At 41.0% G+C, this 20942-nt stretch overlaps 1 protein-coding gene across 1 annotated transcript in view; it reads right to left on the bottom strand.

The window, feature by feature from the left end:
- Positions 1 to 20942, bottom strand: part of scfd2 (sec1 family domain containing 2) — a 353994-nt gene that overhangs the window by 35515 nt on the left and 297537 nt on the right. The window contains exon 7 of the mRNA XM_061888960.1: positions 662 to 807. Coding sequence (XP_061744944.1) covers positions 662 to 807 — 146 coding nt within the window. The remainder of the gene's footprint in view (positions 1 to 661; positions 808 to 20942) is intronic.

The raw sequence follows: 20942 nt of genomic DNA, 5'->3' as shown, positions 1-20942 counted from the left end.
AAGGAAACTCCGTGGGAAATTTAAAATTGCAATTTAGTAAACTAAACCGGCTGTATTGGCATGTGTTGCAATGTTAATATTTCATCATTGATATATAAACTATCAGACTGCGTGGTCGGTAGTAGTGGGTTTCAGTAGGCCTTTAAAGGCACTGCCTTTAGCGTCCTCGACAACCTTTCGTCAGGTCCACTTTTCCTCCATACATGTCGGTCCAATCACATAATATATGTGGCTTTAACAGACACACATAAGTGAATGCAAGCATACTTGGTCAACAGCCATACAGGTCACAATGAGGGTGGCCGTATAAACAATTTAACACTGTTACAAATATGCGCCAAACTGTGAACCCACAACGAACAAGAATGACAAACACATTTTGGGAGACCATCCGCACTGTAACCCAACATAAACAGAACAAATACCCAGAACCCCTTGCAGCACTAATTCGGAGGTCTCAATATTGTTCAAGCATGGATGCGGGATGTGTTTAATTTTACTTCTAGAATACCAGTGGGCTAACAAAAAACACAGGCTGGCTGAAAATGGCCCCCAGGTTAGACTTTGGACACCAAAAGCGACCTTATTTGGAAGTTAAAAGCGTCTATTTATTTACAGAAGTTTCCTTGGTTCCCGTCAGACCTCGGTAGGTGTGGCATACCTGGTGGACGCCATCGCTGGCTGTGTAGACGCGTCGCAGCTGTTTGAGGTGGTCTCTGGCGTGACTCAGCCAGCGGAGGGTCTGGAACATGTCCTCCACCGTGGAATGGACTCTCTCTGTGGTCAGCTCCTCCGCCTGGGCACACCCTGACAGAGACAAAACAAGAGAAAAGATTGTAAAGATGCTTAACAAGTTAGATTTATAAAACAAATAAGGGAACTAAAATTAGAATACAATAATTAAAGTGTGAAATAACTTATTAAATGGTCCATTAAATAATTACAAAACCCAAAACCAGTGAAGTTGGCCCGTTATGTAAATGGTAAATAAAAACAGAATACAATGATTAGCAAATCCCTTTCAACTTATATTCAATTGACTAGACTGCAAAGACAAGATACTTGAAGTTCGAGCTGAGAAACTTTGTTATTTTTTGCAAATTTTAGCTCATTTGGAATTTGGATGCCTGCAACATGTTTGAAAAAAGCTGGCACAAGTGGCAAAAAAGACTGAGTATGCTCATCAAACACTTCTTTGGAACATCCCACAGGTGAACAGGCTAATTGGGAACAGGTGGGTGCCATGACTGGGTAAAAAAAACAGCTTCCACGAAATGCTCAGTCATTCACAAACATGGATGGGGCGAGGGTCACCACTTTGTGAACAAATGTGTGAACAAATTGTCGAACAGTTTAAGAATGACATTTCTCAACAAGCTGTTGCAAGGAATTTAGGGATTTCACCATCTACGGTCCGTAATATCATCAAAAGGTTCAGAGAATCTGGAGAAATCACTTCACGTAAGCGATATTACGGACTTTCGATCCCTCAGACGGTACTGCATCAAAAAGCGACATCAGTGTGTAAAGGGATATCACCACATGGACTCAGGAGCACTTCAGAAAACCACTGTCAGTAACTACAGTTGGTCGCTACATCTGTAAGTGCAAGTTAAAACTCTACTATACAAAGCCAAAGCCATTTATCAACAACATCCACAAACGTTGCTGGCTTCGCTGGGCCCAAGGTCATCTAAGATGGACTGATGCAAAGTCTAAAAGTGTTCTGTGGTCTGAGGAGTCCACATTTCAAATGTTTTTTGGGAAACTGTGGACGTTGTGTCCTACGGACCAAAGAGAAAAAAGAAACATCCGGACTGTTCTAGGTGCAAAGTTCAAAAGCCAGCATCTGTGATGGTATGAGGGTGTATTAGTGCCCAATGCATGGGTAACTTGCACATCTCTGAAGGCACCATTAATGCTGAAAGGTACATGCAGGTTTTGGAGCATCCAAGCAACGTTATCATGGACGCCCCTGCTTATTTCAGCAAGACAATGCCAAGCCACATTTTACAGCAGCGTTTTGCATATTAAGAGTGTGGGTACTAGACTGTAGTCCAGACATGTCTCTCATTGAAAATGTTTGGTGCATTATGAAGTGTAAAATACCACAAAAGAGACCCCGGACTGTTGAACCACTTAAGCTGTACATCAAATAAGAATGGGAAATAATTCCACCTGAAAAGCTTCAAAAATTGGTCTCTTCAGTTCCCAAACGTTTACTGGGTGTTGTTAAAAGGAAAGGCCATGTAACACAGTGGTAAAAAAATATTTTGCTACATACAGGTTATTAGTTTAGATGTTTTCTTTCCTCACATTTATTGTGTTAATTAAACTAAAATTGCACATTCTAACTCAAAATGTAACTTAATTGGAGCCTAACTGTCTCAAAATGTCAAAGGTTAAATCTAAACTGCGGTGCAATTTTATTAGATGGGGACGGCGTGGCCAAGTTGGGAGAGTGGCCGTGCCAGCAATCTGAGGGTTCCTGGTTCAATCCCCACCTTCTACCATCCTCGTCATGTCCGTTGTGTCCTTGAGCAAGACACTTCAACCTTGCTCCTGATGGGTCCTGGTTAGGGCAGCTCCCACCATCAGTTTGTGTGTGAATGGGTGGATGTGGAAATAGTATCAAAGCGCTTTGAGTACCTTAAAAAAGGTAGAAAAGCGCTCTACAAGTACAACCCTTTTACAATTTTAGATCCATATTAGATATTACAACGCATGATCCGGGGTTTTTTACACATTATTTTTGTACATTTATTATGTTATTACAAATTTTTTTACCCTGACAAAATATACATTTGCCAAAGATTACTTTTGTTATTATTTAAAAAAAAAATATTGGATATATTTAAATATTATATTTATTTTTTACTCTAAACCTAAAAAGTAAGGTAGAGCAGTGGTTCCCAACCTTTTTTCAGTGATGTACCCCCTGTGAACATGTTTTTTAATTCAAGTACCCCCTAATCAGTGCAAAGCATTTTTGGTTGGAAAAAAATAGATAAAGAAGTAAAATACAGCACTATGTCATCAGTTTCTGATTCATTAAATTGTATAACAGTACAAAAATATTGCTTATTTGTAGTGGTCTTTCTTGAACTATTTGGAAAAAAAGATATAAAAATAACTAAAAACTTGCTGAAAAATAAACAAGTGTTTCAATTATAAAAAATAAAGATTTCTACACATAGAAGTAATCATCAACTTAAAGTGCCCTCTTTGGAGATTGTAATAGAAATTAATTCTAAACATTTCTTCACAAAAAAAGAAATCTTTAATATCAATATTTATGGAACATGTCCACAAAAAATCTAGCTGTCAACACTGAATATTGCATTTTTGTATTTTTTTTTCACAGTTTATGAACTTACATTATTATTTTGTCGAAGTATTATTCAATAAATATATTTGTAGAGAGACGGAGCCGACGGTGGGGTAGGGCAAGCCGTGGTCCTACTCAAGATGGAGGCCAGGAGGGGGAGTCTGCAGCGGAACGGAGAGGCGGGGCGTGCCTGGAGCGACGTTGCAGCAATCAGAACCAGGTGCGTGACGCACACACACCTGGTTCTCAATCTGTGCATTTCCTCCTGCTGTATAAAAGGGGAGAAGGAGGAGCCATCGGGGCAGAAGGAGTAGGAGAACCAGCCGCAGAAGCAGACGAGCGCAAAGCACCGAGAGCGAGCCGAACACGACGACTGAAGGCGAGAGGGGAGCGAGCAGGATCGGAGGCGCTGAAAAGCGATCCGAGCAAAAGACAAAAGCTTTATTGAAAAATAAACAATAGTCAAACCTGCTCAGCGATGTCCTTCCTCAATGGTCCATGCAACCCGCACGAAAGCGGCAGGAAGCCGTTCACAATATTTATAAAGGATTTTTGAATTGTGGCTATTTTTAGAAGATTTAAAAACAAATCTCACGTACCCCTTGGTATACCTTCAAGTACCCCCATTTGAGAACCACTGAGGTAGAGCATCAAAAAACAGAAACACAGACACCAACAAATGCAGCAAAACAACAACATAATCACGTCGAAAACTAATCCCGAAAACAAGAAGTATGGAATTGTAAACTTAAGTATCACCTGGGCATGTTTTTCTGCAAATTGGCCCCCCCCCAGAAAAAAAAGCTCACACATGCAAAAACATTTACATTGGCTTTGAGTTTTGAACGCTCCAGCTGGGCGTGTGGAGAGCAACTAATAAGATGGGAGCGTGAGGACAAGGGGTCCTTTATTCGCAGAGAGAGAAAAAAACACAATTTTAAGACGCACCTCGGGAAAGAAGCTGAAATAAATTCAAAACGGCAGCTTTGGAGTGACTGCGATGGAGCGGGTTTAGGGGGCAGCTTTGCGGAATATGCGGACCGGCACCTGCAGGAATGCGGCAGTTAAAACGACGCTCAGCTGTGTTATAGAGCATATAAATACTGTGTCAGCATGGCTCGGAACCAACTGGAACATTGTTGACTCCAACAGTACTGCTGCCAGAGAGGCACAAAAGAAGCTTTGTGCATGAACATGCTTCACACATGTATGGGAAAATATCTCCTCAGCAGTGACGTGCGCTGAGGTTCATGGCGGGTGAGACATTTTTTAACAAACATAGGATTCTTGTTTTCTAACTTAGGCTGTCAAAGTTAACGTGATAACAACGCAATAAGTTCCTTTAAAGCAGGGGTGTCCAAAGGGCAGCCCGGGGGCCATTTGCGGCCTGCAACTAATTGTTTACCGGCCCGCCACACATTCTGGAAATGCTATTGCAAAAATAAAAAAAGAACACTTAAAAAGGGGAAATGAGGTGAAATCTAACGAGAAAAAGTTGAAATGTTGACACAAAGCTGCCATGCAGGCTGTTTTTTTCTTTTGTCTGTCTTTATTTTTCATTTTTTGCCATTGCTCCAAAAAAAAAAAAAAAGACACGAAAATCTATGTTATAATTAATCATTTTCAAGGCTCCAATTACTTAAAGTATTTCACTGAAAAAAATGTTGTGTTGTAAATATTGCATATATTGTGTGGTTGCCATATAAAAACATCAAAGTGTTCTTTGACAAATTAGCATAAAACAAACAAAATAATAGTTCAAACGTTAAATCGATAGATTTTGATTCTGTAACTTATGTGTTGAAAGTAAGAGAAAAACCTAATAAAAATGTATCATTTTATGAGTGGGGCACCCTTTGGATCCCAAATATATTTATTGGTATTTCATTTATCTTTTCACTGTTAATACTCAAAAAATATAAAGTAATTAATCAATGGTGTCCTGCATTATTGATCTTTTAGGGCTTTATTTAATAAATACTGCATATTTCAGTTTTACTATGAAGAAAAAAAAAAGAAGTAATTTTTGACAGAAAAGCCATAAAACCTTTTTTCGTATTACTTTATATCAACTTGAAGTTGATATAGAGATTTATTGTAAGGGTTAAATAAAAATAAAAATAAAACTAAAAATAATAATTTGACTTATTTTTAACATTTTAATGACTGAGACCCTTCATGGTCCCCGGGACCCTTAAAGGTAAAATAAAAAATCCATTAATTTTGTTCTGGTTTGAAAATGACAAAATATCAAAATGGCCCCCGCACGCTTTCATTTTTCCATTTGCGGCCCTCAGTGGAAAAAGTTTGGACACCCCTGCTTTAAAGCAATGGTGTCACGCGGCCCCCAACATAATATGAAAGTTTAATGTTAGTGTGGTTCGCAAGTTTTATATGAATGGCGCTTTCAACGTTCTGGGTTGCCTACCCCTGCATTAGTGGAAAAGCAGCCAATGAGTGAAAGCGACAGAGACGTTGCCATGGAGACGAGGGTTTTCATACGTGCCTGGCTGCAGTCACACCGCAACACCTGTCCGTCAGTAATAACAATCCCCGATAACCTGGATCAATTCAAACCGTTATTTGTTTTTGTTTATTGTTTAATGCGCATTGCCTCACACGATGAACAAAACATAAATAAAACTCTGGGAGCCATCACTTTTTTTGCGCTCGCTATCCCGGTACTTTCCCGACTATTATTCACCGACCGCCAGGTTGCTGTAGGGAGGAAAAGCGGAACGACACACATTGCGGAAATAACATTATTCTCCGTGTGTAGGCTAAATACAAATATATTCCACAACTCCAAACGTGTCTTTTTCAAAGCCTGCAGTGAAGAGAAAGGTTAGTGATGAGCAAAGACAATTGCAGGAAAAGTGGGAGATGCAATATTTCTTTGTTGAGCACAGGGGCTCAACAACCCGACGAGTCTTATTTGCACAGAGAAAGTTGCGGTGCACAAGGGATAGAATTTGAAACGTCATTATACAACTAGACATGCTGAGTATGCAACATTTTTTCAGTGATGTACCCCGTGAACATTTTTTTGATTCAAGTACCCCCTAATCAGAGCAAAGCATTTTTGGTTGAAAAAAGAGATAAAGAAGTAAAATACAGCACTATTTCATCAGTTTCTGATTTATTAAATTGTATAACAATGCAAAATATTGCTCATTTGTAGTGGTCTTTCTTGAACTATTTGGAAAAAAAGATATAAAAATAACTAAAAACTTGTTGAAAAATACACAAGTGATTCAATTATAAAAACAACGATTTCTACACAGAAGGACGGCGTGGCACAGTGGGCAACCCGAGGGTCCCTGGTTCAAGCCCCACCTCGTACCAACCTCGTCACGTCTGTTGTGTCCTGAGCAAGACACTTCACCCTTGCTCCTGATGGGTGCTGGTTAACGCCTTGCATGGCGGCTCCCTCCATCAGTGTGTGAATGTGTGTGTGAATGGGTAAATGTGGAAGTAGTGTCAAAGCGCTTTGAGTACCTTGAAGGTAGAAAAGCGCTATACAAGTATAACCCATTTTATCATTTATCATTTATTACACATAGAAGTAATCAACTTTAAGTGCCCTCTTTGGGGATTGTAATAGAGATCCACCTGGATTCATGAATTTAATTCTAAACGTTTCTTCACAAAAAAGGAAATCTTTAACATCAATATTTATGGAACATGTCCACAAAAATTAATATTGCATTGTTGCATTTTTTCACAGTTTATGAACTTACATTCATATTTTGTTGAAGTATTATTCAATAAATATATTTATAAAGAGTTTTTGAATATTTTTAGAATATTTTCAAAACATCTCACGTACCCCTTGGCATACCTTCAAGTACCCCCAGGGGTACTGGTACCCCCATTTGAGATCCACTGTATTACAGGAGCTCTGGCACGGATTTCAAAGAAGTGAAAAATATTATAATATAGGACTTTTAAAGTAGAAGCATGATTTTTGCCACTACACCATTACTTCAAAGCTTATTCAAGTGTGGGTTACATACAGTAATGTGAAATGAGCACAAATGTTAGACATCCCTGTGCAGTATATTCAATAGTTGGGGATAAAGGTCTGAAACAGGGGTCTCAAACTCAATTTACTTGGGGGCCACTGGATGCAGAAAGTGGGTGAGGCTGGGCCGCAAGAAAATATTTTAACATGCTTTTAAATGAATTCACCTTCTTTGAATGGCTTTCCCGCCCTAGCAACATACTTGCCAACTCTCGCGATCTTTCCGGGAAACAACCGAATATCAATGCCCCTCCCGACAATCTCATGGGGCAATCATTCTCCCGGTCATCCCCCGGACATCAATATTAAGGGCGTGCCGGGACGGTGCTGCCTATAGCGTCCTCTACAAACTGCCGTCTCGTCCGCTTTTTCCACCTCACGAACAGTGTGCCGGCCCAGTCACATGTTGTATGAGACTTCTGCAGTCCCACGGAAGTGACTGCAAGACATACTTGGTCAACAGCCATACAGGTCACACCAAACAAGATTGACAAACAAATTTTGGGAGAACATTCTCACCGTGACACTACATAAACACAACAGAACAAATACCCAGAATCCGATGCAGCCCGAACTTTTCCGGGCTACAACAAGGGGCGGCGGAGGTGTATATTGTAGCCCGGAAGAGTTAGGGCTGCATTGGATTCTGGGTATTTGTTTTGTTGCAAGAAATCAGCGTTTAGAGGACTCCGGCTTATTAGTGATTCCTAAAGCCCAAAAAAGTCTGCGGGCTATAGAGCGTTTTCCGTTCGGGCTCCAGTACTCTGGAATGCCCTCCCGGTAACAGTTCGAGATGCTACCTCAGTAGAAGCATTTAAGTCTCACCTTAAAACTAATTTGTATACTCTAGCCTTTAAATAGACCTCCTTTTTAGACCAGTTGATCTGCCGCTTCTTTTCTATTTTCTCCTCTGTCCTCCCCTTCCCCCTTGTGGAGGGGGTCCGGTCCGATGGCCATGGACGAAGTACTGGCTGTCCAGAGTCGGGACCCAGGATGGACCGCTCGTCGGGACCCAGGATGGACCGCTCGCCTGTGTATCGGTTGGGGACATCTCTACGATGCTGATCCGACTCCGCTTGGGAGGGTTTCCTGTGGACGGGACTCTCGCTGCTGTCTTGGATCCGCTTTAAACTGAACTCTTGCGGCTGTGTTGGAGCCACTATGGATTGAACTTTCACAGTATCATGTTAGACCCGCTCGACATCCATTGCTTTCGGGGGGTGGGGTGGGGGGGTGGGGGTGCCCACATATGAGGTCTTCTCCAAGGTTCTCATAGTCATCATTGTCACTGGCGTCCCACTGGGTGTGAGTTCTCCTTGCCCACTGGGTGTGAGTTTTCCTTGCCCTTATGCGGGTCGTAGTCGTAGTGGTTTGTACAGTCCTTTGAGACATTTGTGATTTAGGGCTATATAAATAAACATTGATTGATTAATTGATTGTTACGGTGCGGATGTTCTCCAAAATGTGTTTGTCATTCTTGTTTGGTGTGGGTTCACAGTGTGGCACATATTTGTAACTGTGAAAGTTGTTTATACGGCCACCCTCAGTGTGACCTGTGTGGCTGTTGATCAACTATGTCTTGCAGTCGCTTACTGCGCCTACAGAAGCCAAACACATCATGTTGCTGGGCTGGCACGCTGTTTGTACAGGTTGTAGAGGATGTTAAAGGCAGTGTCTCCACGGAGTCCCCGTAATATTGTTGATTGGGTGAAATTCGAGAGAATGATTCTCCCTGGAGGGGCACTGAAAATTGTGAGTCTCCCGGAAAAAGTATGACGCTGCTAAGTGCCATTCATATAAAACTCGCGGGCCACACCAACATTAAATTTTCACATCAAGGTACGGGCTGCAAAATAGTGTCTCTTGAGACCCCTGATCTAAAACATGCATGGATACATGAATTGATTAACTTGGACCCCGACTTAAACAAGTTGAAAAACGTATCCGGGTGTTACCATTTAGTGCTCATTTGTACAGAATATGTACTGAACTGTGCAATCTACTAATAAAAGTCTCCACATCAATGACACGGCCTAGAAACGGACTGCAGCTCTGTATGCGATGTAAAGGGAAGATAGCGTACGAGTTTAGTGACCTGCTTAAATACTTGTACTGCCTGATTGTTACTTGGCAGGCTCCGTACGCCACAGGAACACATCAATGTCAGCCTTGGCCGGCAGCTCGGATTTATCAGCTCCTAATCTTCTGCTATTTGTCCCTTTTCCTTCCCTTGTAGAGGATATCCAATCCAACCCTGCAAGTCTTTGTTTTGAGTCGCTGTCTCCAGGAATGTAAAGCGGCTGGAAGGTAAACGTTCCGGGCACAAGCTATTGGGCGCTTTGCCCACTCGGATGGGGGTCTTATCTCAGCTAAAACCGGCAAGGCGTTCACAGCCGACCGAGTATCCTAAAATAGACGTAGGGTTTGCGAGAAATTGCATGCGAATATTAACAAAAGGAAATGAGTCGATATAATTGAGCTGTCATTTTAATTGCGCTGCTTCCTACCTTTCATCGTACATTCAGTGATGACTCAGCACATAGAAAGTAAAGTCGTTACTTAATTTTTTTAGTAATCAGAACAGGGGTCGGCAACCCAAAATGTTGAAAGAGCCATATTGGACCAAAAATACAAAAAACAAATCTTTCTGGAGCCACAAAAAATTATAAGCCATATACAAACCCCGTTTCCATCTGAGTTGGGAAATTGTGTTGGATGTAAATATAAACGGAATACAATGATTTGCAAATCATTTTCAACCCATATTCAGTTGAATGCAATACAGAGACAACATATTTGATGTCAAACTGATAAACATTTTTTTGTTGCAAATAGTCATTAACTTTAGTATTTGATGCCAGCAACACGTGACAAAGAAGTTGAGAAAGGTGGCAATACATACTGATAAAGTTGAGGAATGCTCATCAAACACTTATTTAGAACATCCCACAGGTGTGCAGGCTAATTGGGAACAGGTGGGTGCTATGATTGGGTATAAAAACAGCTTTCACAAGAAAGGATGGGGCGAGGTACACCCCTTTATACACAACTGCGTGAGCAAATAGTCAAACAGTTTAAGAACAACGTTTCTCAAAGTGCAATTGCAAGACATTTAGGGATTTCAACATCTACGGTCCATAGTATCATCAAAAGGTTCAGAGAATTTGGAGAAATCCCTCCACGTAAGCGGCATGGCCGGAAACTAACATTGAATGACCGTGACCTTCGATTCCTCAGACGGCACTGTATCAAAAATCGACATCAATCTCTAAAGGATATCACCACATGGGCTCAGGAACACTTCAGAAAACCACTGTCACTAAATACAGTTCGTCGCTACATCTGTAAGTGCAAGTTAAAGCTCAATTATGCAAAGCGAAAGCCATTTATCAACAACATCCAGAAACGCCGCCGGCTTCTCTGGGCCCGAGATCATCTAAGATGGACTGATGCAAAGTGGAGAAGTGTTCTGTGGTCTGACGAGTCCACATTTCAGATTATTTTTGGAAAAAATTCCACATTGTGTCATCCGGACCAAAGGGGAAGCGAACCATCCAGACTGTTATCGACGCAAAGTTCAAAAGCCAACATCTGTGATGGTATGGGGGTGCATTAGTGTCCAAGGCATGGGTAACTTACACATCTGTGAAGGCACCATTAATGCTGAAAAGTACATACAGGTTTTGGAGTAACATATGCTGCCATCTAAGCGCCGTCTTTTTCATGGACGCCCCTGCTTATTTCAGCAAGACAATGCCAAGTCACATTCAGCACGTGTTACAACAGCGTGGCTTCGTAAAAAAAGTGTGCGGGTACTTTCCTGGCCCGCCTGCAGTCCAAACCTGGGTTCCCTTCGAAAATGTGTGGCGCATTATGAAGCGTAAAATACGACAGTGGAGACCACGGACAAATGAACGACTGAAGCTCTACATAAAACAAGAATGGGGAAAAAATTCCACTTTAAAGCTTCAACAATTAGTTTCCTCAGTTCCCAAACGTTTATTGAGTGTTGTTAAAAGAAAAGGTGATGTAACACAGTGGTGAACATGCCCTTTCCCAACTACTTTGACATGTGTTGCAGCCATGAAATTCTAAGTTAATTATTATTTGCAAAAAAAAAGTTTATGAGTTTGAACATCAAATATCTTGTCTTTGTAGCATATTCAACTGAATAAGGGATGAAAATGATTTGCAAATTATTGTATCCCGTTTATATTTACATCTAACACAATTTCCCAACTCATATGGAAACAGGGTTTGTATAAGTCTTATAATGAAGGCAACACATGATGTAAGTGTCTATATTAGCTTTAATAGCCTATTATCAAAATGACTATGTGTCGCAGGCTGTTGAAATCTTTGTTGACAGAGATGTTGAAATGTAATATTTGTTCTACACATTTTTACATTATAAACAGTTGGTAAATCAGAGGCTACTCAGAAGGTGAGATAACTCCTGTAAATTACTGGATTTTAATGGCCAGATGTATAGATGTGTGTGTCCAAGTTAAAAAAACGGCAGGCTGTGTTCTTCTAACGGATTTATTACATCTTTGGCAGGCTAGGTAAAGTTTGCTGAGGTCTGGAACAACATGGCACACAAACAACTATCTGATATGCAGCCAATATTACATACAGATAATGTGGCACGCAAAACTAAATTATATATAAAGATGATAAATGTGAAGGATATTAAATGGCTCAAATATACAGTCGCGATCAAAAGTTTACATACACTTGTAAAGAACATAATATCTCGGCTGTCTTGAGTTTCCAATAATTTCCACAACTCTTATTTTTTTGTGATAGAGTGATTGGAGCACATATTTGCTTGTCACCACATAACACTCATGAAGTTTGGTTCTTTTATGGATTTATTATGGGTTTACTGAAAATGTGACCAAAACTGCTGGGTCAAAAGTATACATAAAGCAATGTTAATATTTGCTTACATGTCCCTTGGCAAGTTTCACTGCAATAAGGCACTTTTTGTAGCCATCCACAAGCTTCTGGTTGAATTTTTGACCACTCCTCTTGACAAAATTGGTGCAATTCAGCTAAATGTGTTGGTTTTCTGACATGGACTTGTTTCTTCATTATTGTCCACACGTTTAAGTCAGGACTTTGGGAAGGCCATCCTAAAACCTTCATTCTGGCCTGATTTAGCCATTCCTTTACCGCTTTTGACGTGTGTTTGGGGTCATTGTCCTGTTGGAACACACAACTGCGCCCAACGTTGATGATTTTAGGTTATCCTGAAGAATTTGGAGGTAATCCTCCTTTTTCATTGTCCCGTTAAAAGCACCAGTTCCATTGGCAGCAAAACAGGCCCAGAGCATAATACTACTACCACCATGCTTGACGGTAGGGTTGGTGTTCCTGGGATTAGAAGCCTCACCTTTTCTCCTCCAAACTTATTGCTGGGTATTGTGGCCAAACAGCTCAATTTCTGTTTCATCTGACCACAGAACCTTCCTCCAGAAGGTCTTATTTTTGTCCATGTGATGTCAGATGAAACAAAAATTGAGCTGTTTGGCCACAATACCCAGCAGAGGAGAAAACATGAGGCCTTTAATAACAAGAACACCAACCCTACCGTAAAGCATGGTGGTAGTAGTATTATGCTCTGGGCCTGTTTTGCTGCCAATAGAACTGGTGCATTATAGAGAGTAAATGGGACAATGAAATGCATATGCAGCCTGGTTTTAAAGATAATGTACATGTCATTGTACATATAAAGTATATAAAAGTAGACATAAAGGAAATGTAATGCCACCAAGTCAGATATGGCTCCTTTTTTAGGTTTCTGATTGGAAAAAATGTGCGTGACAGCAGGTGTATGAGTTTGTGTGTAGACATAGATGGTTTTGAAACTACACTTGTGTAGACGGAGATTGTTTTAATCCCAAATATGTGTTTTTGAAACTCTCCGTGTTCGTGTGGACATGGCCTTACAATGCGTACAGTCCCGATCAAAAGTTTACATACACTTGTAAAGAACATGTCATGGCTGTCTTGAGTGTCCAAAAATTCCTACAACTCTTATTTTTTGTGATGGAGTGACTGGAGCACATACTTGTTGGTCACAAAAAAACATTCATGAAGTTTGGTTCTTTTATGAATTTATTATGGGTCTACTGAAAATGTGACCAAATCTGCTGAGTCAAAAGTATACATGCAGCAATGTTAATATTTGCTTACATATTGGGGGCCAAACAGCTCAATTTTTGTCCCAAGGATTAAGAGAATTTTGAAACTTTTATTAGTAGATTGCACAGTACAGTACATATTCCGTACAGTTGACCACTAAATGGTAACACCCGAATAAGTTTTTCAACTTGTTTAAGTCGGGGTCCACGTTAATCAACTCATGGTAGAAGACCTTCTGGAGGAAAGTTCTTGGGTTAGATAAAACAAAAATCGATCTGTTTGGCCACAATACGTGAGGCCTTAAATCCCAGGAACACTATTCCTACCGTCAAGCATGGTGGTGGTAGTATTATGCTCTGGGCCTGTTTTGCTGCCAATGGAACTGCTGCTTTACAGAGAGTAAAAAGGACAATGAAAAAGGGGGATTACCTCCAAATTCTTCAGGACAACCTAAAATCATCCGCCCGGAGATTGGGTCTTGGGCGCAGTTGGGTGTTCAACACGGCGATGACCCCAAACACACTTAACAAGTGGTAAAGGAATTGTTAAATTAGGCTAGAATGAAGGTTTTAGAATGGCCTTCCCAAAGTCCTGACTTAAACGTGTGGACAATGCTGAAGAAACAAGTCCATATCAGAAAACCGACACATTTTGCTGAATTACACCAATTTTGTCAAGAGGAGTGGTCAAAAATTCAACCAGAAGCTTGTGGATGGCAACCAAAAGCGCCTTATTGCAGTGAAACTTGCCAAGGGACATGTAAGCAAATATTAACATTTTTGACCCAGCAGATTTGCTCACATTTTCAGTAGACCCATAATAAATCCATAAAAGAACCAAACTTCATTAATATTTTTTGAGACCAATAAGTATGTGCTACAATCAATCTATCACAAAACAATAAGAGTTGTAGAAATGATTGGAAACTAAGACAGCCATGACATTATGTTCTTTACAAGTGGATGTAAGCTTTGAATCGTAAAAAGTGTACTGGTCCCATAATGTAAAATAAAGAATTGTCCTACATTCTGTCAATGTACGAAGGCGTGGGCTAGGTACCGGGCCTAAGACGTAGGCCGAGTGTGAATACATCGCGTGTCTGCCGTGAGGACGGTGCTTGACCCGCTGCCAAAGAAAGCACAAAGTGCAGGAGCTCGCCTTGAAGCGGCGCCGCACCGTTGCACACCCTCCCCGCATCCCACGGGCCATCTGTACTTGCAATGTCGAGGATGTTGCGGCATTGCCGAGCTTGAGCGAGCGGGGCCCAGGTGCCGATTGGCGGTGGGCCTGAAAAACACCTGCGAATCAGTCCCTCTCTCGCCCCCTCGTCAGCCACCATATCAGCCAAAGGAACGCCTTCGGTGAGCGCTCTGATGCCTCTCACGCAATTTGTGCAGTGACTCCCGTGGTTTGGGTTGAATAGGATAGGATAGGTCTTTATTGTCATTGCACAAGTACAACGAAACTTTGTTTTCAGCACAAAACTGTTTAAGATTAGATAAACAGTGTACAGGGTTACAGAACAAGAACGCTGATGGGTCGCCATAACGCGCCCCGTAAAAGATGGGAAAAAGGTAAACGCTGGGGAAGGATGAGTTAAAAAAAATACAATCCAGAATGGGCTTCTAAGGGGGCCCAGTCTGGAGTGGGAAAAAACCTCCATAGCAAAGCACATATACATATTACAACAGGGGTATGGAACCTGTGGCTCTTTTGATGACTGCATCTGGCTCTCAGATAAATCTTAGCTGACATTGCTTAACACAGTGGTTCTCAACCTTTTTTCAGTGATGTACCCCCTGTGAACATTTTTTTCTAATTCAAGTACCCCCTAATCAGAGCAAAGCATTTTTGGTTGACGAAAAGAGATAAAGAAGTAAAATACAGCACTATGTCATCAGTTTCTGATTCATTAAATGTATAATAGTGCAAAATATTGCTCATTTGTAGTGGTCTTTCTTGAACTATTTGGAAAAAAGATATAGAAATAACTAAAAACTTGTTGAAAAACAAACAAGTGATTCAATTATAAATAAAGATTTCTACACATTGAAGTAATCATCAACTTAAAGTGCCCTCTTTGGGGATTGTAATAGAGATCCATCTGGATTCATGAACTTAATTCGAAACATTTCTTCACAAAAAAAAATCTTTAACATCAATATTTATGGAACATGTCCACAAAAAAAAACTAGCTGAATATTGCATTTTTGCATTTCTTTTCACAGTTTATGAGCTTAAATTAATATTTTGTTAAAGTATTATTCAATAAATATATTTATAAAGGATTTTTGAAATGTTGCTTTTTTTTTTTTAGAATATTTTCAAAAAATCTCACGTACCCCTTGGCATACCTTTAAGTACCCCCAGGGGTACACGTACCCCCATTTGAGAACCACTGGCTTAACACGATGAATAATTCCGCTGGTAGTCACAGTGTTAACAATAACGTTCAAAATACAAAACATTCTCATACATTTTAATCCAACCATCCATTTTCTATCGCACCTGTTCAAGAAGTCGCATTAATAGTAAGAAGTATTATATTAAATATTGCTTAGCTTTAGAATGACAATGTTATTAAAAATAATAAGAGACTTACTATACTGTTGTTATAAAATGTTGGTCTTAAAAATGCACGCATTTAGTTGTATTCAGTGTTAAAAAATATTATATGGCTCTCACGGAAATCCATTTTGAAATATTTGGCTTTACCGGGGCGGTATAGCTCGGTTGGTGGATCGGCCGTGCCAGCAACTTTTGGGTTGCAGGTTCAATCCCCGCTTCAGCCATCTTAGTCACTGCCGTTGTGTCCTTGGGCAAGAAACTTTACCCACCTGCTCCCAGTGCCACCCACACTGGCTTAAATGTAAAAATTAGATATTGGGTTTCACTATGTAAAGCGCTTTGAGTCACTAGAGAAAAAGCGCTACATAAATATAATTCACTTCACTTCACTTTCATGGCTCCCTCAGCCAAAAAGGTTCCCGACCCCTGTATTACAACATACATCTTGAGATATCTAGCAACAGAGGGAAGGTAGTTCAAGGTCATGGTGGTAGCTCTCAGGCGCTGACCATCCGTTCATCACCCCTGTGGGATTTGCGTTGAGGGCGTTGGGTTGGGGTGTGTATGTGTGGCGTATATTTTTGTGGATGTGTGTGTAAGCCGGTAGTGTGTCTCTGTTCCGCGGCCTTGGTGTATTGCAGTCGCTAGTCCAAAGTCAACAACAGGTGTGTGTCCATGAGAGACAAGAAGGGAGTTTGTTGTGTCTTCGCTGCGCTGTCCTTAAAGGGGAACATTATCACAATTTCAAAAGGGTTAAAAACAATAAAAATCAGTTCCCAGTGGCTTGTTGTATTTTTGATTTTTTTTTCAGAATTTTACCGGTCTCTGGATATCCCTAAAAAAAAGCTTTAAAGTGCTTGATTTTCGCTTTTTGCGATGAGACTATTCATTTCCCTGTGACGTCATACAGTGCTGCCAATGTAAACAAACAATGGCGAATACCACAGCAAGATATAGCGACATTAACTCGGATTCAGACTCGGATTTCAGCGGCTTAAGCGATTCAACAAATTACGCATGTATTGAAACGGATGGTTGGAGTATGAAAGTATTGAAGAAGAAACTGAAGCTATTGAGCGAATAGCTATTGACGCTATTCATAGCCATAGCATGGCCGAATAGCTGCGTTAGCATCGCCGGTAAAATGTGTGGACCAAACGATCAGAACTTTCACATCTTGTGACACTGGAGCAACATAAATCCGTCGATTGATAAGTGTTTTTTTCAAATTAAATGTGGGTGGAAGGAAACGTAATATAGTTGCAAATGCATCTGCAGGTTATCCATACATCTCTGTGCCATGTCTGCTTTAGCACCGCCGGTAAATAGCATGTTAGCATCGATTAGCGTAGCATGTTAGCATCGATTAGCTGGCAGTCAACATCAACAAAACTCACCTTTGTGATTTTGTTCAATTTATCGTTGCAAATGCATCTGCAGGTTATCCATACATCTCTGTGCCATGTCTGTCATCGCCGGTAAAATGTGGAGACACTTTGGCACATTCAATGGGGGTCTGGCGGCAGACACTTTCGCATCTTTGGGCCAGTGGTGCAACTTGAATCCCTCCCTGTTAGTGTTGTTACACCCTCCGACAACACACCGACGAGGCATGATGTCTCCAAGGTTCCAAAAAATAGTCTAAAAAACGGAAAATAACAGAGCTGAGACCCAATGTTTACAATGTGTTGAAAATGAAAATGGCGGCTGTATTACCTCGGCGATGTCACATTCTGACGTCATCGCCTCCAGAGCGATAAACAGAAAGGCGTTTAATTCGCCAAAATTCACCCATTTAGAGTTCGGAAATCGGTTAAAAAAATATATGGTCTTTTTTCTGCACCATCAAGGTATATATTGACGCTTACATAGGTCTGGTGATAATGCTCCCCTTTAAGGAGAGTCTCGAAGCCAGGGAAACAATCCAAGTTAGAATGATTTTTATGCGGGTGAAAGTAACTTTTGCTTTTCACTCTAAATTGTCTATGACTGGTCCTCAAAACTGCGGGGTAATCCACAGTTCTTCCCGCATCCTCCAATCATTTGTGGCAGCTTTGGGGTACTTTGAAGACTGCCAGCAACTTCCAATTTGTCGACAAACAAGAGCAACGCTTACTCCAATCAGCAGAAGGAAGGGCGCATCAAACCGACACTTTGCTTGGCGTTATTCAATCAATCAATCAATGTTTACTTATATAGCCCTGAATCACTAGTGTCTCAAAGGGCTGCACAAACCACAACACAAACCACTACGACATCCTCGGTAGGCCCACATAAGGGCAATGATTGCCGAAGTTTGACGGGAAGTGACAAGCGAGGGCACGCTCCTTCATCAGGCCGGCCTTCTCTTATGTAAAAGGCTAGAAAAACACGCTGGCACGCCAGCCCTAAATGACTCAAAACAACAGCTATCAACTTGTTGGGGGGGAAATTAAAGGATGGATTCACGGTGGTGGTATTGCCAGAGTAACGCGAGACGTGGGTGATTCATTCTTCCTCAGAAAGGGAGTGGTGCTTAAGTGCGCAGGAATGTTATCACCGCGTTACGTAAGCGGGTCAAATACATGAAAATCTGGCATTTGCCGACTGTATCGCACTCGCCGACTCAACGGGGGCGGCCAGAGAGACGAGACGTATACAAACATGCCAAACAAAGTACCAATGAAGTACGGCCCATGTTTATAATCACACTTGTTTGTTCACGTCCCGGGTTTAACATATCCACAGTGGAAATGTTTCTCGACATAAGCGGTCGCCGACATAACCGAAAATGCAACAGAAACTTGCCATACCCTGCACATCCAATTTCGTACCGTATATGTGCAAATGTAAACGAGTATGACAAACAAATCTCCTTGAATTTAGAAACCCCGTTTCCATATGAGTTGGGAAATTGTGTTAGATGTAAATGTAAACGGAATACAATGATATGTAAATCCTTTTCAACCCATATTCAGTTGCATATGCTACAAAGACAAGATATTGTATGTTCAAACTCATAAACTAAATTAAAAATAATGATAATAATAATTAACTTAGAATTTCATGGCTGCAGCACGTGGCAAAGTAGTTGGGAAAGGGCATGTTCACCACTGTGTTACATCACCTTTTCTTTTAAAGGGGAACATTATCACAATTTCAAAAGGGTTAAAAACAATAGAAATCAGTTCCCAGTGGCTTGTTGTATTTTTTGAAGTTTTTTTCAAAATTTTACCGGTCCCGGAATATCCCTAAATAAAGCTTTAAAGTGCCTTATTTTTGCTATCTTCGAAACCACTATCCATTTCCCTGTGACGTCATACAGTGCTGCCAATACAAACAACATGGCTGTTACCACAGCAAGATATAGCGACATTAGCTCGGATTCAGACTCGGATTTCAGCGGCTTAAGCGATTCAACAGATTACGGATGTATTGAAACAGATGGTTGGAGTATGGAGGCAGATAGCGAAAACGAAATTGAAGAAGAAATTGAAGCTATTGAGCGAATAGCTATTGACGCTGTTCGGCCATAGCGTGGGTGTACCTAATGAAGTGGCCCATAGCATGGCTGCCTTATTAGCATCGCCGGTAAAATGTGCGGACCAAACGATCAGGACTTTCGCATCTTGTGACACTAGAGCAACTTAAATCCGTCGATTGGTAAGTGTTTGTTTCGCATTGAATGTGGGTATCTAGTTTCAAATGTACATACAGCTAGCATAAATAGCATGTTAGCATTGATTAGCGTAGCATGTTAGCATCGATTAGCTGGCAGTCATGCCATGACCCAATATGTCTGATTAGCACATAAGTCAACAACATCAACAAAACTCACCTTTGTGATTTCGTTGACTTAATCGTTGCAAATGCATCTGCAGGTTATCCATACATCTCTGTGCCATGTCTGTCTTAGCATCGCCGGTAAAATGTGCAGACACTCTGGCACATTCAATGGGGGTCTGGCGGCAGATTTCTTGCCAGTGGTGCAACTTGAATCCCTCCCTGTTAGTGTTGTTACACCCTCCGACAACACACCGACAAGGCATGATGTCTCCAAGGTTCCAAAAAATAGTCGAAAAAACGGAAAATAACAGAGCTGAGACCCGGTGTTTGTAATGTGAAAATGAATATGGCGGGTGTGTTACCTCGGTGACGTCACGTTCTGACGTCATCGCTAAAAGACCGATAAACAGAAAGGCGTTTAATTTGCCAAAATTCACCCAATTAGAGTTTGGAAATCGGTTAAAAAAATACATGGTCTTTTTTCTGCAACATCAAGGTACATATTGACGCTTGCATAGGTTTGGTGATAATGTTCCCCTTTAACAACACTCAATAAACGTTTGGGAACTGAGGAAACTAATTGTTGAAGCTTTGAAAGTGGAATTCTTTCCCATCCTTGTTTTATGTAGAGCTTCAGTCGTTCAACAGTCCGCTCCATAATGCGCCACACATTTTCGATGGGAGACAGGTCTGGACTGCAGGCGGGCCAGGAAAGTACCCGCACTTTTTTTTTTTAATGAAGCCACGCTGTTGTAACACGTGCTGAATGTGGCTTGGCATTGTCTTGCTGAAATAAGCTGGGGCGTCCATGAAAAAGACGGCGCTTGGAGGGCAGCAAATGTTCCAAAACCTGTATGGACCTTTCAGCATTAATGGTGCCTTCACAGATGTGTAAGTTGCCCATGCCTTTGGCACTAATGCGCCCCCTTCGACGTTGGTAAGCACAACCAAAATGATTCCCTACATTAGGCCCACAGGGTTATAAGGCGCACTGTCGAGCTTTGATAAAATGAAAGGATTTTAAGTGTGCGTTATAGTCCAAAAAAAGATGGTACTTAAATGGGAAATAATAAACGTTATATCAAACAAACCTCTACACACTTTTGC

Source organism: Nerophis ophidion, linkage group LG26 (genome assembly GCF_033978795.1).
Source record: "Nerophis ophidion isolate RoL-2023_Sa linkage group LG26, RoL_Noph_v1.0, whole genome shotgun sequence".
NCBI classification, from domain to species: Eukaryota; Metazoa; Chordata; class Actinopteri; order Syngnathiformes; family Syngnathidae; genus Nerophis; species Nerophis ophidion.
Note: the sequence above shows the minus strand (reverse complement) of the source record. Positions and strands in the feature narration are given on the sequence as shown.